The sequence below is a fragment of the Cupressus sempervirens genome, chromosome 2 (genome assembly GCF_028749045.1).
Source record: "Cupressus sempervirens isolate cs-2001-9-10 chromosome 2, ASM2874904v1, whole genome shotgun sequence".
Taxonomy (NCBI): domain Eukaryota; kingdom Viridiplantae; phylum Streptophyta; class Pinopsida; order Cupressales; family Cupressaceae; genus Cupressus; species Cupressus sempervirens.
The window spans coordinates 646,899,143-646,917,756 of NC_143119.1; the positions used below are offsets into that span (position 1 = coordinate 646,899,143).

General features: G+C 37.4%; 1 protein-coding gene across 3 annotated transcripts in view; it reads right to left on the bottom strand.

Moving 5' to 3' along the window:
* The window catches only part of LOC149575035 (thioredoxin reductase NTRC-like), a 121,427-nt gene that overhangs the window by 24,874 nt on the left and 77,939 nt on the right, over positions 1–18,614 (bottom strand). For all 3 annotated transcript variants that reach the window (XM_089814896.1, XM_089814897.1, XM_089814898.1), the window contains exon 9: positions 6,046–6,176. In XM_089814896.1, coding sequence (XP_089671022.1) covers positions 6,046–6,176 — 131 coding nt within the window. The remainder of the gene's footprint in view (positions 1–6,045; positions 6,177–18,614) is intronic.

Consider the following 18,614-nt stretch of genomic DNA (forward strand, 5'->3'; position numbering starts at 1 on the left):
GTCTCAAAGAATCTAATAACTTTGAGCCCTGAATATATAAGCTCATCCTTCATATTTTTGAAAACAAAGAACCCAACTATTAGGGAGAGCTCATAAGTACAACATTGTGCGAAACAATTGATTCATGTGGGGACATCATCACCATTCTACATGAATTCATATTTGGTCTACATTGTTGCAGCCATGAGAACGTTCTCGGGACTTTCAACCAAAGGGGATCGGTCTCTAGTTCTCATTTGGAACTGCTATGATCAAATTATGCTAATACAGAGCTAGCATCATTACAGGAGGGTACAAGATGTGTTCATTGAGATTTTCAGGTGTCTTTTTGACAAGAAGTTCGAAATCAAAAGAGTATCAGATGAGGCATGGGAAAGGGTAAATCAGTTTGGGAGCATTTTCTTGTAATTTCCAACTTTCACCTACATAAGGGGTATTTTCAAGGAGAACTATACACTTTACCGAGATATCCTACTCATAGGATCATTCTCATAGAAATGGCAAACAGCTCCTAGAAGTGCAAATGTACCAACACAACCAGCACAGATCAAGATTCAGCATTATCACTTCCAAACCTCTCCAAATTGGTCAATATACACTCAATTTAGTCTATAAGGCGAAAGCTATTGAAGCAGAACTTCATCTCATTAACTTGAAGAAGTTCAAGTCTAGATCTGACTTTGACTACCGAGAGATGCATTCAAAGATTAAAAGGGCATTCCCCCATGTTCATCACATGGAGGATGTTTGGATTGACTTGCGCACTAAGATAGATATCATCAAGATGGACTACTGCAGCCTTACATTGCAGCAAATCATCAACCTCAACAAGGTCAAGATCCAGAAGGATTTGAGATTGAAGATGATGGTGTAATCCTGGATCCAGAATATCAAAATACTCAACTTGAAACGCTTGGCCCCTTTCCTATTCAATGGTAACAAAAAGATAAAATTTCTGTCTTAATAGATTCCAATCTAATTTTCTGAATACTAAGTGGCTGAAAAGCATAGGCCTCAAGAGTACATTTGAAGGTTGGGATAGATTGCAATCACTTCAAGCCCGTTGGAAGGAAGTCTCGAGTGGAGAGAAAGAAGAAAGATGGTTCATCCTCCACAGGGCTAGTTTAAACTCTCAAGTTTAAACTCAAGGACAAAAGGTTCAATTCCACCCTCCGATTCGTCTCAAGCACCCCTGCAAGAACTAGAGGAAGAATCTGATGAAGAAAACAAAGAGGAACGAGAGATAATGATCATATCTCCCCACAACTGCCAAACAACCACGAGCCATCTATTCAGGAGGATTCGTTCTTGGATGTAGTAGACAGTGATGTTGATTCATTCTCCACTGTATTCACTTACCATTTTCATCTCAGAGGTGAACATGTCGACACTCCCTATCTCTTCTACAACTCCTATCCTCACAGCAGAGCAATGTGAGAACTTGAAAAATATATTTGATGATTTTCCAACTCTCACAGAGGATCAAGTTTCCCAACTTGATACCTCAGTTGCAAGGTTTGAGATGTTTATGAAAGAGTCATCTCAAAGAACACCCATGGTTCCAAGTTCCAACTATGCAAACTGAAGCGTTATACTATGACAATAGAAATGCAGCATGATCAATGTAAGTTGTACCCACTATTCCAATTTCAGTAGATGAAGGTTTCAATCTACCTGCATGGTTGGGAAACATCACCGTGAAATGGAGGAAGATCATACTTTCCCCAGATGATCTCCCTACAAAGAAAAATAAATCTGAACACCCAAAGGCAAAGGTCGTCTCAAGAATCATTGTTGGTTCTGAGAAGACCAAATATGTCGAGATTGTAGAGCCTTTGCTGGATAAACCAGCTAAAAAGCTTAATCGCTCAGATTACAAGTTCACCAAAACAGAACTTGGTAAACAATCACGGCTAGGGTGTTTGTAGGATGCTCAAGATGCACTCTTGAATTTGTCAAAAATCAATCATGAGCTCTAGGAAAAGAAAAATCAGTTGAAACAGGAGAATGCTCCTCTTCACGAGGTCATTTGCCAACAATCCTAGCAGCCTGTGGTCATCACATCTCAAACAACTCGGGTGAATCAGAGGGTTGGGGCAAAAAAGGCTTGGTGTAAAGAGATTATCTCAGAAGAAGTTCAATCGATCAAAGATGTGCTCAAAGTCCTTGAACATATCAAAGGTGTTGAAGAAAGACCCCATGACATGATTGCTTCTTTCAACCAAGACACCAATACCTTGAAAGAAGATTTGGGTCTCTGGGATCATATGGCAAATGGTGATTTGGATATCTTGATCTCATGCAACATCATTCCATCCCTGGATATATTCTACAAACATCAGGGACTCATGGGTCATAAGGCACAGGTGGTGGAAAAGATTTTGACAAAAATACAAGGAGCCTTAAAAGGCTACCAAGCAGTAGAAATGGAGATCGTGAGTGATCTAAGACAGATGGGATGCAAGGTCCTTACAAAAGATGATAACTTTTTCACTGAAGAGAAAATGACTTCAAGGTACACCGACAGAGTGAGTGTGGCTTTTGATTCAGAACATTTTGGATTGCATATGATAAACAAGTTCGCTTCATACAAGTTTGTGGCAAAGCACTTGTAGGATTCTCTTGCAGAGAACTACAAAGTTGTAAAAAACAGCACATACTAATGCAATCAAGGTTGAAGCCATTTCAAAGACAATGAGGATTCCAGAGTACTAAGTATAAGGCTTTTCTTGACAATCTTAAGGGTTGATTCAACTTTTTCCAACTTTTCCTTTCTAGTTTTAGCATTTCATCTTTGTAGTTGTAGAAGATGAATTGCATGTGATGTAATTGCGAGTAAATCAATTGCATGTCCTCATGACATGTAATCCAATAATTTTTTTCACTTAGTTTTACCAGGTCAAGGTGGTTGAGTTGCTCCCACTTTTTCCTCCTATCTCTCACTTTTTTTTCTACACAAGAAGTGCCCCCCTCATTATAAAAATTAACCTTATTTTAATGCAAGAGAGCTCTAACAAAATTGTGCAAGCATAACTTTGATTGTGTAGTACTAATTTGGAATAAAAGTGAATACAAAGAAACAATTCAAGTTGAATCTTTGATTGAGAGCAATTGTGATAGTGCAAATTAGAAGCTTTGACTGTAATTTTTGCCTATTGTCTTTGATTCATGTTATTATTGTGTGTTTGATAATAGAGCATAGTGAGTTAAGAAACAATCAAAGTCAAAGCTTTGTCTAGGAGCGATTGTGATAATACATAGTATAGAAGCTTTGATTTTAGCTTGTGTTATCGTCTCAAATTCATGAAAATAATTAAAAAATTCCTACTTCTGGGAGTCTTTGCGCCCCAATGGTAAAAGGTTTTTCTTATAAAATAGTTTAAAATATGACTTGAGCCAAACTGGTACGCTTTCAATCAACCTTTGAGTTGGTGTTGATTTATCGATATCACCATTTACAGCTATTAGATAAAGTGTAATTTAGAGATTTAATCTTGCCCATTACTCGCTCCGTGGGTAAGTGGATTCTCTCCTGGAAGATAAGAGGAAAGAATATTGGTAAAACCCTTACAAAATCTCTCAACTTCTTGCTTACCCTTTAAGGTAGGAGACACTTTGTCTCACATGTTGTGGCTGGTCATTCTATTTTGCAACTGTATTTAAACAAACTGTCGGTTGCAAAATGTCCACCCAACAGGGGGGACAGTTTTATTTAGCTGAAAAGAAATCTGTCAAGCTTAAGAATTAACCAAGGGCAGTATATTATTGTCTTGCATGTGAACAATCCTATGAAGGTCATTCATAACCATTTATGTCAGTAGACATTGAGAAGTTTCTCATTTGCGAGTTTCAATCCCTTGAAGGTTAATAGTATTTGACCCTTCACATTAGCAGATATTTGACAGTTAGCTTCTTGTTGGTTAGTAAACCAGTGAGTCGGTCTCCATTGTTATTGTACAAGTTGGGTAAAGGTGGTCAATACTGACAACATGTAAATGTGCTTGCATCCTTTAAAACTTTGCCAAGGTGGTGTCGTGCATTGCATGTGGCTGCCAGTTCACATGAACTAGATACACATTCTAGTCAGATGATCATAATAGTTAGGAGGTACCTAGAGTGTATGACTGACTGAGAGTTGTGTAGGTTTCAAACACCTGGCTCAAATAGCAATTAGACCTAGCATTGTGTCTGCACCTTCGTGAAGGGTAGGGCCACTTCCAATAGGAAGATGAGTGGGGGACCATCAGGTCTGTGGTTGGACGTAAAGCACTTGATGATGCTCTCCGTCTTAGTAATGTCCAGGTTTGTAAGAGATTCCAGGATAGGAAGAATGAAACAATAAATTTTAACTCCTACTATTGAATTTCAGTTTATGAGAAGGAAAAGAGCAATTTAATTTATTTAGCCAACTATATGCACAAGAGAAGAATTTATTTCTATTTTAGTTTTTTAGACAAAAAATAGAAGTTCAAATTTTATTTATCAGCATGAAATATTATTAATGGTGAAAATTAGCTGTTATTTTTTTTTTGAATTAGTTAGCATGTTACAGTTGCATGGAGGACATCACCCATTTGTGGCCTCCCATGCTACAGGCCAGGCTGAATTCCCATATTTAATAATTTTGTATGGCTCTGCAGAGTCACATTAATTGATCAATATAAATAAAATTCACTTTTACATTTAGTTTTTGAATACAGCTGGAAAACTAGTGTCTTTTGGGCACAAGTAGTTATGGTAGCAATGCACATATCAAGCCATATCGTACTCATATCCAAATTGAGTACAACAATAGACATGCCTAGGGAAGGGCATGAGCGTATCCAACTACTCTAACCAAAATAGAGCAATCATCTTCTATTATAAAGACTTTGGACTTTTAGGTTGAGCCATTTTGATGGCCTTAGTTATAACATTATAAGAAGTTTTTCTCAAGTTCCAAATTGGGGAATTGGAGTCAGGACAATACAATCCTCCTAAAGCTTGACAATATGGAAACAATCTTTTGCTCTAAGTGAAATATGTGCGTGGTACATCACCACAAATGTACACAAAACCCATGTGTAAACAAGTGCTAAAAACAGTTCTGCTAAATTGTCAGTCCTTGTTCAACAAAATTTGTACACAATATATTACAACCTAATTTTGAAGTTGCAACATTAAGGCAACTATTGTACAAGAGGCAGATGCATTTTCCATCATGTTTCCTATGACTTCATGACATCATTAATACCAAACACAATTTTCTACCAGACACGTGTTAATTCACAGCCTTTTCACAGGACCATTTAATTTATAAGAAGAGCTCTGCAGCATGGCATGCTTGCTCAGAAGTTTTAGACAAATCATTGCAACATTAAGGCTACTTTCCTACAACAGGCAGATACATTTTCCATTATGTTTCCTATGAATTTATTACATCATTAACACCAAACACAATTTTCTACCAGTAACAAGTTATTTCACAACCTTTTCAGTTTCACAGGACCATGTAATTTACAAGAAGAGCTCTGAAGCATGGCATGCTTGCTCAAGTGTTTAAGACAAGTTAAATTCTTCATTTTGGAAATATAACACAGCTATATTTAGTTCAATATGGTATCAAAACCAACCATATTGATGATTTAGTGCATATTGCCATCAGTACCATGGATAAAGGACAAATGAAGAAAATAATGGTAACAATAGCAATGATTTTTTCTCCAGATCAACAATGCAATGCACCAGACTGTTATAAGCTTACAAAAAACAAGAAGAGGACAGAATCGCTGTTCATTCTGAAATTCTCTAGACTTTGAGAGCTACTAAATGCAGCTTGGCTATATTTCTCTTTTTCATTTTTAAGAAAAAAAAGTCTACATTTATATTTATTTTTAAAAGGGGGAATTGCAAAAGCAGTTTCCAGCAAAAGTTGTCCAGGAAGTGAAAAGAACTTTTTGAAAAGCATGATAATAGCCATTATCTTTCTCTTTTACCATAAATCAAACTATAAGATTTTAGAAAAAAGAAGCTTGATGTCAAAGGCCCATTATTTCCTTTACTTACTTGAGTTTTTCTTTATTCTTAAAAAATTGTACACATGGAGTACCCATTATCCCAGCAGCCTCAGCTATTTCTTGATCCTCTTCTATGTCAATTTCAACTATATGCAACTCATTGTCAAATTCGTCTATTACCTGTCAAGTAGGAATGGATTCACAAAATCATATAGATTCCTAAAAATACCACACACATACAAGAATTCATCTTAAGGATTGATGTGCACTGATAGCAGAGAACACTAGTGGCTATATACCGATTTCCAAATACTGATAAAAAAGAAGCCAAGCCTTGAGAATACAATGAAGTTAATTGGGTCATTCTTTGAGCTGTAAATTATTTGACTAATCAGAGTATCAATGTAATGCATTCATGTTCCAATATAGTACTTACAAACAAGGATTTAGTATGCACAAATGACTTAACATCATATGATTCAATGCAAACAAGATTTCCATACTAAGGAAACTTTTTGAATCAGAGTTCCAGATTCAGACTAAGCTAGTTGAATTTTGTTGCAGACTTGGACTCAGCAAAAAGAAATAGTAAAACCACAACACAGGCCTGACACTTTCAGAAGGCACACAAAATAAATATTTTACAAAAATACATCATATTTTGAAAATGTTGACCTACTTACCAAACTCATCTAGTCTTTGAAACAGGTCTGCTGACCTTGTGTGGATCTCCTGTACCTGGCAATGCCTGGTAACTATAATTGGAATAGTTAATCAAGATCAAGGTTACTCAAGTTTCCAGGACAGGAACGTCGGAGGATGGGGAGAAGGGTTTCTAGGAGGACTTTTTTTTTTTGGCCACTTTTGGGGATGGATAGGGGACGGGAATGGTGATGGCTATAAAAATATAAAGCAATTATAAAATACATAAAGAAATTTGTAATGTTCATTGGAAAACATGGATAAAGCATGCATATATGCATTATATACATATAAAAACATAGATAAAGCATGTGCATAAACATTATAGAACCTTAAAATATAATATTTGTGTTCAGTAATCAGAATTCATTGGAATTATTCAATATGCATTCATAATTTAGGTTTCATTGTCAAAACATTTCTCTAAACTGTGCTAATTAACAGTCCACCTAAATTGTGAATGCATATCAAATAAACAGACAATATCCATTCTTGCAGAGATGGGAGGACATTCCGACGTCCTCTAAGGAGACACAGAGATGTCTCGGTGTCCCCTGAGGGAACAAGGGACGGCTGGGCATCCCTTGTCCAACCAAAAAAAAAAGTATGTTAAAAGAAAAAAACAAATTCTATTGGTTGTACTGAATATCATATCATGCTGCGCAGTGTAATCACCTTTATGGTGAGAAACTCATACTTTTGATATCTATGACTCATTATTTAATGTTTATATAATAGAAGTTAGAACTCTTCCATTTGCGGATTCGAGTATTTAAAATTTTAATATTTATTGTTCAATGTTCAATGCAATGTTCAAGTATTCAAATTTTAGTAAATTAGTATCTTACAGCTTTGTCTTATGTTGTTATACATCTTTCATAACTAGCATTTTAGGTACCACGTGTATAGTATATAGCATAGACAGCGCCATCCCCACACCCCCCCTCCCACCCCACCATCCTTGGCCTTGCAAAGCCAGAAGTGCAAGGAACTCGGACTACACTGTTCAGTTCCATCAAGTTGGCCATAACCGGTTGGATATCACAGTATCAAGTTGGCAAGACTTGTAGGATTCTAATCTACGGTTTTGGGAACCAACAAATTGGCGACTCTATTGGGGATGAGTTGCGAAATTTCCTTAAGAGTCTCTAATTTCAGACTAGTAAGAGTCAAGTTCTATTTGGTTAGTTAAGCATATTTTGATATATTTGATATCTCAATTAATGAGTTCTTTACATTCCTTAAAGTGCATTTTAAATTCCTTGAGGATTTCAATCTCTCGTAATTATTTTATAAATCCTAAACTACTTCGTGGAGATTTGATCTTGTAGTGGAATTGTGTATTTTTCTTTAATCTTTTGTTGTAGGTTTGGTCTTCAATGAGGTGTACTCTACTAGCGAAAAGAACTTAGTTTCTTGAAGACGATTTATTTCCTCCATGTGGAGGTGGCGACTCTGTTTTGTTTTGATAGATAGTAGCTGGATCGTTAGTGACTCTACTGAGTGAGAAAACTCAAAAGGAAATGATAGATAGTCTTTCAAATTTAACGATCATTTGAAAGAATGTCTTTTATTCCAGATGGCATCAGGCCATTGGATTTCAGCAAGTTTGGTTTTAACTTATAAGCCTAGCCAGTTATCCCCAAAGCTTTCACATCTTGTACCAAAGTTTCATGGAGAATGGAATGAATCAGCCATTCAGCATTTGGATGCATTTTATACATTCATAGAAGACTATGAGGTCGATGCAAAGGATCAATGGATGAAGCTATTTGCCAAGGCCTTTAAGGACGATGCAAGACATGCATATGAATCATTACCCACACACTGATACAAGCAAGCAAGGTAAGATTTTGTTCTGAACATGAAGTCCAAAGCTGTAGCACGGAAGAGGACCTTGACATGTCACCACTTGATACCTTATTCAATATAGAAAGATGTGAAGGTGAATCTGCAGTACAATTCTTCATGAGGATGTTCAGTGCCTATCAAGAAATACCTTCAGGGATACAGACCTCAATCCTCTAATATTTTCAATAGAATACGAGCATTAGGTCTCTTATATGATCATTAGTTCCTTACCTTTCTCAAACTTATGGATAATAAGTTGACTACAGAAGAGAGTGAAAGTGAGACTAAAGCTGCATATGAATTAAGTGATGTTCCAAATTCCAATATAGAAGACATTCTAGATCCAACTGAAAAAGAATCTGATCATGATGAGACACGTAACGAATTAAATTGTAAGGAATATGGAAACGAGGAACAGGATTCTCTCAGTGTGGATGTGAATTCAGCCCTATTAGATATGGAATATCAAAAGCATGTTAAAAAGGGCGGTCAAATTTTTCTTCCAATACACAAAGAAAAGCATATTGATGAGATAATTAATATGCCCTATGAATCATTCAATGAAATAGTAAATTCATTCATCTTGTCAAATCTATATTACTTTCATGAGAAGGAAGCCAACGAATTAGAAGAAGCATATAGTTCTCAGGAGGATGACATATTTGTTGAAGAGGTGCATTGTGGTCTAAGTATAGAAAGAGATCTATTTGGATACAATTTCAAAGAATTTTCAGATCCCATGTATGATGGACTAGCAGAAGGGAGTGAAGAATATAGCTCATACACTTTTGGATCTTGAGGAGAATGTGAACATTCAAGAAGAGGAGGAAAGTGCATACAAGACAAAATATGAACATGAAGAAGTTTCAGCTGAAAGTTCTCAAGAAGATATGCCCAAGGTCATTACTTTCTTGAGTTCATTGCTTGAGGTGGACTTTCTATGCAATCAAGTCCATCAGCATCATGGTGAAGATAGAAGTCCTAATTTTGGAGTTGATGAAATGTATGATATGCATTTAGAAGGTCAAACATTTTTCAGTTCATCCTATAAGCAAGAAATACAATCATACAAACATGGTTCTGAAAATTCCCCAAGTGTCATATCTGATCATATTTTTGAAAGATGAGGAGAAATAATTTCTGAATATGAGCAATTTTCAAAGCCTTCTTGTGATGAGGAAGAACATTTAGAGAATTGTGCAAAGAAGATTTATCCAGATGCTTGTGTGATTGATCAAAAGCAGGACCGTAGGGATCTTCCGTTCATTAAAGAGCACATAGCACCTGAAGATCTATCAAAGGCTAAACAAGAGTCAGATGCCAAGGATTGCATTCATGAAGTAGAGACAATAGGTATTGCTCATAAGAGTGATGCAGTTGATACAGGTATGAAGTATGAGCAGCATACCGAGGTAAGTATCCCTGAAGACTCTATGATGATATTTATTGAGAAGATGATTAGGGAAATGTTTCTAAGTTTTCATCATAATTCTTTTAAGGATTTTACTTCTTTGTATGCTAATCAAATGAATGATGCAAGAGGTCAGATATTTGGATTAAATGATAATGAAATTTATTTCCTTTCTATTGATCTTGTTAATAAGACAAAGATAAATTCTAATCTGAAACAAGTGATGAAGGATGATGACAGATTATGCACTGGTCTGAATTTCACTCAAAAAGCTAATCAGGTAAAGCAAGGATATAATACCATGATCAGAAGAAATTAGTTATTACATGATCAAAATCGGGTGTTTGACAAAGGGAAGAGTCAGTGATCATTGGGAGGGGGGCGGCTGGGGCCACCCAATTTCATTGTGCATCGTGCTAAGCATGGGTGCTCGGTCTGCTCCTCCAGAGAAAGCTGGAATCTCATCGTGCCCACAAGGGGCATGTGTCCCCGACAAGAGCCACTGATGGAGCCCAAAAAAAAATTTTCCAAATTTAGACCTCCATTTCTAAGTTGTAAGGATTTGTACATGAAAGAGTGATGAAGGCATATTTGACAATAGAAAAATCACGAAAAGAAGAGTGAAATCAGTATCATTATATCAGCAACAATAACTTCAAGAAGAGAACAATGAACTCTTTCTATTTGAGATGGAAACTCTAATTGCTATATCCCAAGAGGAAATTATTGATAAGAATTTACTGAATTTTATACAGGATGGAGATGAAATCAAAATGGAAATGTATAAATGAAAAGATAGTAAAGGTACAGGCAGTGAGTTTCCAAGTTGTAAGGATTCGTAGATGAAAGAGTGATGAAGGCATATTTTACAATAGAAAATTCATGAAAAGAAGAATGAAATCAGTATCATTATATCAGCAACAGTAACTTCAAGAAGAGAACAATGAACTCTTTATATTTGAGATGGAAACTCTAATTGCTATATCCCAAGAGGAAATTATTGATAAGAATTTACTGACTTCTATACAGGATGGAGATGAAATCAAAATGGAAATGTATAAACGAAAAGATAGTAAAGGTACAAGCAGTGAGTTTCCAATGATTGGTGCAGATTTCAAACAGCCCGGGGTAAATAGTTTAATGCATACAAACAATAGACAAGAACATGTAACACAGCGGTACTCTTTTTATTATTCACATATATGCTGAAGAGATTATATAGTGCTTCCAATGATGATTACAACCATCTCGGATGGTGTACATATAACTTCCTGAAGAACCTTCCCGAAGGGGCCCATCGGCTACATAACAATTACCAACTACGTGCTAATCTACCCGTCGGCTATTTTATAAATTTACTGACAACATCATCCCCCCCAAAAAGAAGAGTCGTCTCCAGACGAGAATTACAAAATATACTAAACAAATTAATAAAATGGGATACATTAATTGACTAACTATAACAAGATAGATATGTTTCCGTCACACCACTTTCACATTCATTCTGTGCCTGCATCAAACTAGTCTCCAAAATGCATTGCATCTGTAGCCTTTGCTAACACAATATTGTTTCCTTAGTCAAGCTGACCTTGATAGCCACCCGTGCCGCTTTCTCTGCTTCCAACTCCTAGGTACACTGAGCCAAGTGTCGTTATACTGCCTCAACTAGATGATCAACTCCTCCCCAGCTCTCTATGCATCCACCAAGACACCTTCACATCCAACACCTACTCCAAGTGCCTCAAAGCATATCACCCCTCTCGAAAGGCGTGCTCTGTTGTTCCCTCCACCTCTAATGCACAGACACTCCATGCCTGCAGCAGCTCTAAGTCTCATCAACTGGTCATACTTCCCACGATTGATAACTAAAGCGACTGGGGGTCTAGGGGGCAATGCCCCTAGCAGGGTCTCCAAGACCAAATTAGCACTTTCAAAGCCACACAAAATTCCATGGAATACACCATTTTTGTGATTTTCTTCCGATCCCACTCTTTCTGGCAACTGCTTATGTTTTACTACCTGATTATGTCTTTCCCTTCCCTTGGGCATCATGCGTTATTCATTCTAAACATTTTTTATTTGTCGTCGTGTTTTTTTTCTTTGCTCCTTCCTCTATATCTTTCTGCTATACGGCTACATCCTCTACATCATTCACTTGTGTTGTAGCTTTTTACTCTGCTATGTATGGATGTTTTTAATTGTTGTAGGGCCCTACGGCCTCCCTCACTTCCTCCTGCGTTGACCGTAGGGTGTGACAACCTGCTTCTGGACGCATTTGCCCTTCAACATCGTACGATGGTGTATTTTAACTTCTCCCATTCGTACGGTGATTGGTATATTACCCCTGCACCCTTCTGTACAGTGCCTGCGTATCCCTTTCCTGAATCCATACTGCGCACGTAGTATAACACTAGGAATCTGTACAGTGCAATGTCCTTGCCTTGAATTGTCATACGGTGTACGGTTTCCTCCTCCTAGTTTCGTTAAATCACCATACAGTGATTAACTTGAATCCTTTGCCTCTCCTTTATGTACCGTACGATGTCTGCCAAATGATGTTATACTGTCGTACACTGCATTGACCTCGTCTGCCTTCAACCCAGTTCACTGTATGGTGGGATAATAAGAAGATCGTACGGTGCATAGATTTAAAATATTATTTCTTTTTCCTTGGTCGTACAGTGATCATTAGCTTGCTGAAGTTGCTGTATGTTCACCGTACAGTGATCTTTACTAACTTTTTTTTTCCATTTTTTTTTCCAATTTTTTTTCCAATTTTTTTTTCAACTTTTTTCAACTTTTTTGTTTTAGCCATTACGAGTTACTCGCCATTATTCATCGATGGGGAAGCAGTTCTCGAGCGGTATATTTTTAACTTGGAACCATTTATGGCTTCTAGTACTTCTTGCCCATCCAATGTCCACAGCTTTATTGCTCCGTTGTTGTCCACTTCTCGGATTTGGTATGGTCTGACCCATTTGACTTTAAACTTCCCCAATTTGATTTCGTTCCGTCCACTATACTTCAACACCAGCTGTTCCAATTGAAACTTGTTTAGTTTTAGGTGTTTATCATGCCACGCTTTGCACCTATTTTGTGTCACCTCCGTGCCCATTGTGCCTACAATCGTCGCTCATCAAGTTTATTCAAGTTACACGATCTCTCGCTCAGGCTTTCCATATCTCCAAGCTTGTTCTTGAAACTCAGTACCATGAATTCCATCGGCTGCCCCTCCTTGCTGTCAATAGTTGTATTCTTGATTTTAGAACCTTCACTCCGTACTGCTGAAGTTTTTATTAAACCCTTCTTCTTTGTTTCCTGTGCAGGTCGTATGATGTGTTTTTCTTAATACCAGCACCTTTCTACTATATCTGTGGTTTGACATAACATTTTCTTTCTGCACGGTCTGTTTATTGTGTACCGTATGGTGGAATCTTTCCTTTTTTTGGATTCATACTATATGTTCTTCCCTTCAGCTTTTGTCGTAACCGTCTTTCCTTCTTCCACTTCTCTATATTCCTTCAGACATTCATTTCCCTCTTCTTTTTCACCTTCGTCAACCCTTAACATATTACAACTCAGAAAGAGCTCATAATCCTCCATCTGCCAATGGAAAAAGCCGTTCATCGAATCCAAATCTTCGTTTGTCGATCCACCCTCCAACCGTAGGACTCCTCCCTCATTGGGTTCCAATTGTTGCTTTCCTTCATCCTCTTCTTCGGAATCAGATGATACAACTTCTTCGCCCACCATTTGTGTGTGTAAATCAATAATGAATCGTCGTCCCTTGCTTTCCATTGATAGTGTATTCTTCTTCTAGTCAGGCTTAACCCTCGCTTGTACAAGCCATCCTCTGCCCAGAATGGCATCATATCCTCTCCTCTTCAACAGGATGACAACGAAATCAAGTAGGAATGGTTGTGTTTCAATAGTCATTGGTTGTGCCATCAGGACGTCAACAGGTTTAATGCCGTGTTGATCTGTCGTTAGTAATTGGAACGTAGGGGACTACAACGTTGGCTGTCCCAACTTCTTCCAAGTATCTTCTGGTAGGACGTTTACCCCTAAACCTCCATCCACACTTGTGTCTGAAAGGACCGTTCCTAATATACCCATCTCTACGACCGTCGAATGTCGTCCAAATATGAGGGCTAGCAGCATTGGGTCCGCTGCACTTGCTCTACTTTCCTTTTCTCTTCCATGTTCTCCTAGTAGTTTAGCAGTCAAAGCTATGTTCATGAGTGTTGTCCATAGTTGAAGCATTGTGAGGATCAAATCATTTAACTTGACTAGTATTTCAATTTGTAACATTTGTCGTATGATGTTTTGTTCTGCGTAGTTCCTCGTTGAGGTATCGGTAGTGTCCTTCAATTGTGATTTCTTTACCTGCATTGCTTTCTCAATTTTTGCCCGCGCTTCTTCCAATCTCTTCTTTTCTTCCGTCGGGTCAGGATATAGTTTTGCTTGTTTACGAGTGATTGCCAAGACTTCTTCGTTCACCCCGATGTTGATCAAATTCACTCCTAATTTCGGGCACTTGGCATCTTCATGATCTCCAGGACCGCACCATCTGCATAACAACTTTGGTGTATTCGCTGACGTACAGTTTCGTGCAAAGTGGCCCCAAAAACTGCATGCTTGGCATTGAACCATCGGGCGACCATTCACATCGTACTGAATTCGGCTGCAGCCCCCATTATTATTGTTGGTATTGTTGTTTTGCCCTCTTCTATTGTTTCTATACCCACACAAAGTGGCACCATCATTGCTTGTGTTTACGCTCCCTCCTGATGCAAAAGCCTCCTATGTCAGGAGCACTTGTTAATGCCCTCTTGTTTTCATATTGAAGGAGCATTCTTTTGTAGAATGTCCCATGATCTGACAAATATCACCGAATTGGTTATTTGGACAGAATCCCTTCGTGTGACCTTTTGTCTTACAGTCCGTGCACCATAGCTCATTTCCCTTCATCTCTTTTCACATTCTTAAATTCCTTTATCATTCTGATCATATCCTTTTGGAAAGCTCGGACCTTCTTACTGTCCTTTTCGTCACCACTACTATCTTCTTCCGAAGACGCGTCATCTGAGTCGAATGAGCTACTTTTCTTCTTCTTTTTCGTTTTTTGTTCTCTCTAAGTCCATCGCCCAATTGTACACTTCGGTGTATGATGATGGCAGCACAATCTTCATTTTCTTCCTTAACTCTGGGCATAGTCCTTCAATGAACCATCTCTTTTTCAGCCCATCTGTCAGCTTACTTTCCATTTTATTTATTAATTCTTTTAGTTTTCTGACATATACACGAACTGTTTCATTTTTTCCTTGCTTTGTGGTGTAGATTTCTGCTACGATCTCATTGTCGTCTCATAGCAATTGAAACTTGATGATAAACTCTTTTTTAACTCCCGCCCATGTAGTCAATTTCTGAAGGTCGGCGTCTGAAAACCAATCGATTGCCACACCCCGTAGGGTTGCCGGAAATTGTCGAACCCATTCATCTATGTCGGTTACGCCATTCACCGTCCAAATTGTTTCGCATGTCTTACAGTGTCTGATTGGATCAGCCGTTCCATCACCATCAAACTTTGGCAATTTTTCCTTTGGTCCAGCCATTACTATTCGAGTTGGAGGTACTTGTGTACCTGCACTCTTTTGCACACCCGCGTTGTTCTGCACACCTGCATTGTTCTGTACACCCGCATTGTTCTACACACCCGCACTGTTCAACACACCCGCACTGTTCAAAACACCTGCGCTGTTTCAGATAGTCGTCTTATTTCCAACAACCGCGTTACTTGGTGAAAAAGGGTTTTTCTCCAGCGAAATTGTCCGTTCCGGAAGTGTATCACGGATGAAGAGTTCACTCCACCTCGTGCTCCCTCAGCACTCCGAGTCGTGCAAGTTAATTCCCTTCCGTCTGGATTCTCTTCCCTCGGCGTATACAAGTCAAGAAATTCCTCCCTTGTTTCTTCCACCAAATCCAACTACTGCTGAGTCTCTTCCAACAATTCCTCGGTACTTCGGTGTCCGTCGGCAATCTGCTAAAACCTCTGTCTGCGCTTGGCCTATTGTGTCAAAATTAAATTCCCTTGTGCAGTGCATTTTTCATCTTTTTCCTTTAGCTTATTCTTATTTTGGTTCAATTGATATGGCATTAATCTTCATTCCTCTGCCTTCGTTCCAGGTCCATTGGGCAACGGCGCCAAATGTTTACCGTATGGGGTAAATAGTTTAACTCATACAGACAATAGACAAGAACGTATAACACAGTAGTACTCCTTTTATTATTCGCATATATGCCAAAGAGATTACATAGTGCTTCTAATGATGATTACAACCATCTCGGATGGTGTACATATACCTTCCCAAAGAACCTTCCTGAAGGGGCCCATCGGCTACATAACAATTACCGACTACATGCTAATCTACCCGTCGGCTATTTTATAACTTTACCGACAACACCCAGGGTACCATTGTCACTGCACTTAAGCTACAAGGCTACAATCCAATACAAACAGATGACCACTAAAATTCCTATTGACAGAGACATTAAGGATTAGACACTCACGCATGAAATCAACAAAGGAAGGCATCTATCAGTTATCTAGAAAAGCAAAAAACTTGAATGGGAGAATGATAATATTGGAATACACAAATACTTTTAATAACCCTTGAATAAAGAGTAATTGAACAATTTAGTTATTCAAAAATGGTCAGATCATAATCAACTGGAGAGAAGCATAAAACAAATGGAATCTCACTGTATCCTACAAAGAAGGTACTAGCGAGTTGTTGACTAAAGAATTGGATGCTAGTGCTACATATTCCTCTGAAGTCGAGGATAGAATACTCATGGTGTCATACGGAATAAGGAGCTCTATCAGTCTTCAAAGCAATCAAGTCGTAAGTATAGACAAATAAGCAACCATCAGCGAATAAAGATAAAGTCATTGCTGACACCATACAGAGATGACGTCAATAAAAGGAATTGTGGAGTATGTAAATGGATTGTCAAGATGTTCAACACTGATTTGAATATTTTTCATCTGAATCAACTTGGTGTCGTCAATTGGCAAAATAGTGTTGTTTAGATATAGTTTTTAATTGCTCGATATGCTTAAGGCTACGCACATCAAAACGATATAAAACGATAATTGGCCTCCAATCGGGTTGAAAGTTGACTTGTTTAAATACATATATATCATCATAGAGTTCAGACATCGAATGAATATGAAAGAAGCGTCAAGCATCAAGTATTATACATAAGATATCGATTGTCGATGGTTATTGCTATAGGAGTTTGAATCATTTGATATCACCTATTTATTTAACTTTTACTTGATAATCACAATCTTATTACAGTTTGTATTTGTGGCAGGTTCGTGGAATATGCGTCAAGAGTCACCATCGTGTTTTGACATATTGGATAATCTTAGGGGGATCCCGTGACAGGAAGAGGCGATTCGAGATAAGAGCAAGATTCGAAAAACTAGTAGATGAGAAAAGTGAGATCCAAATTCCAAATTGCAGACATTCTCATCAACACAAATCCTCATGAATTGAATACGTTCTTAAAGAGCGAATCCAATGGAGTTCAACGATTTTCTTAAATGATTATGTGTGTTGGATAACTTGCGGGCATCGGAGAGGAGTTATCCCAAGGGATTGAAAAGTTATTTAGGAACGTCTCTGAAACATATGTCGCAGATATAACCAGTCATTATTAACATGACACTAATGCATTTTGTAATTAGAAAACTAAGATTAGGTGCATTGAAAAGGTGTGGTGCTTGGGAAAGCAACTAATGCCCCTTACTTGTCTATAAATATAGATGCAAAAAAAGTGATGCAATTCATATTACTCCCAAATTTTGGTGCATATTGAATGCACTTGATATATTATACTTGATATATTGAAAGCTTGTGGATTTGGATCGTTGAGTACGATTTTTCTACGCTAGTTTGGAATCTAATTGCATTGGATGGATTCTCTGTAAGGAGTGTCTTCATTGCAATTTTAATTTCGACATAACCAGTAAGCGTATTTATTTTACTTATTTGCATAGAAGTTTTAGGGTTTAAATTATTATAAAGTTGCGTCCTTTATAGATATTTTATTAATTTCTATAAATATTTTTATATTTGGACAAGTGGATTGGATCATTATTGCATTTTAAACTTGATGAACATAGATATTGTGAAATATTTATTTGTTTCCATAATTATGTCTAGTTTGTCTCCATATCACAGGAGTTAAAATGCATTCTAGACTAGTTTAAAATTGAGTTCGTATAATTGATCCGTCGTGTCCGGATTATTAATCTATTTATAGTTTAAGTACATTGAACTTTATAAAGTTGTACGTTTCAACTTATAATATTGACTTTGTTTGCCCATTTGATTAAGCATTGGTCTTTATATTACTCTTGATTCATAATCCATATGCTGGCAATTGTTTCATATCTTTCCTTTGAAGAATTAATATACTCATTTGTTGCACTAATCTATACTTATTCCTATTTTAAAAAATTCATATTTCATTTATTATTCTCAGTTCATAATTTGCAAATTTAAAGTTTTCTACAATTCTTGCCATTTAGGAAACTTTCATTCAAATTCTAATAAATCTGCTTTAAGCATCTTGGATCTAAG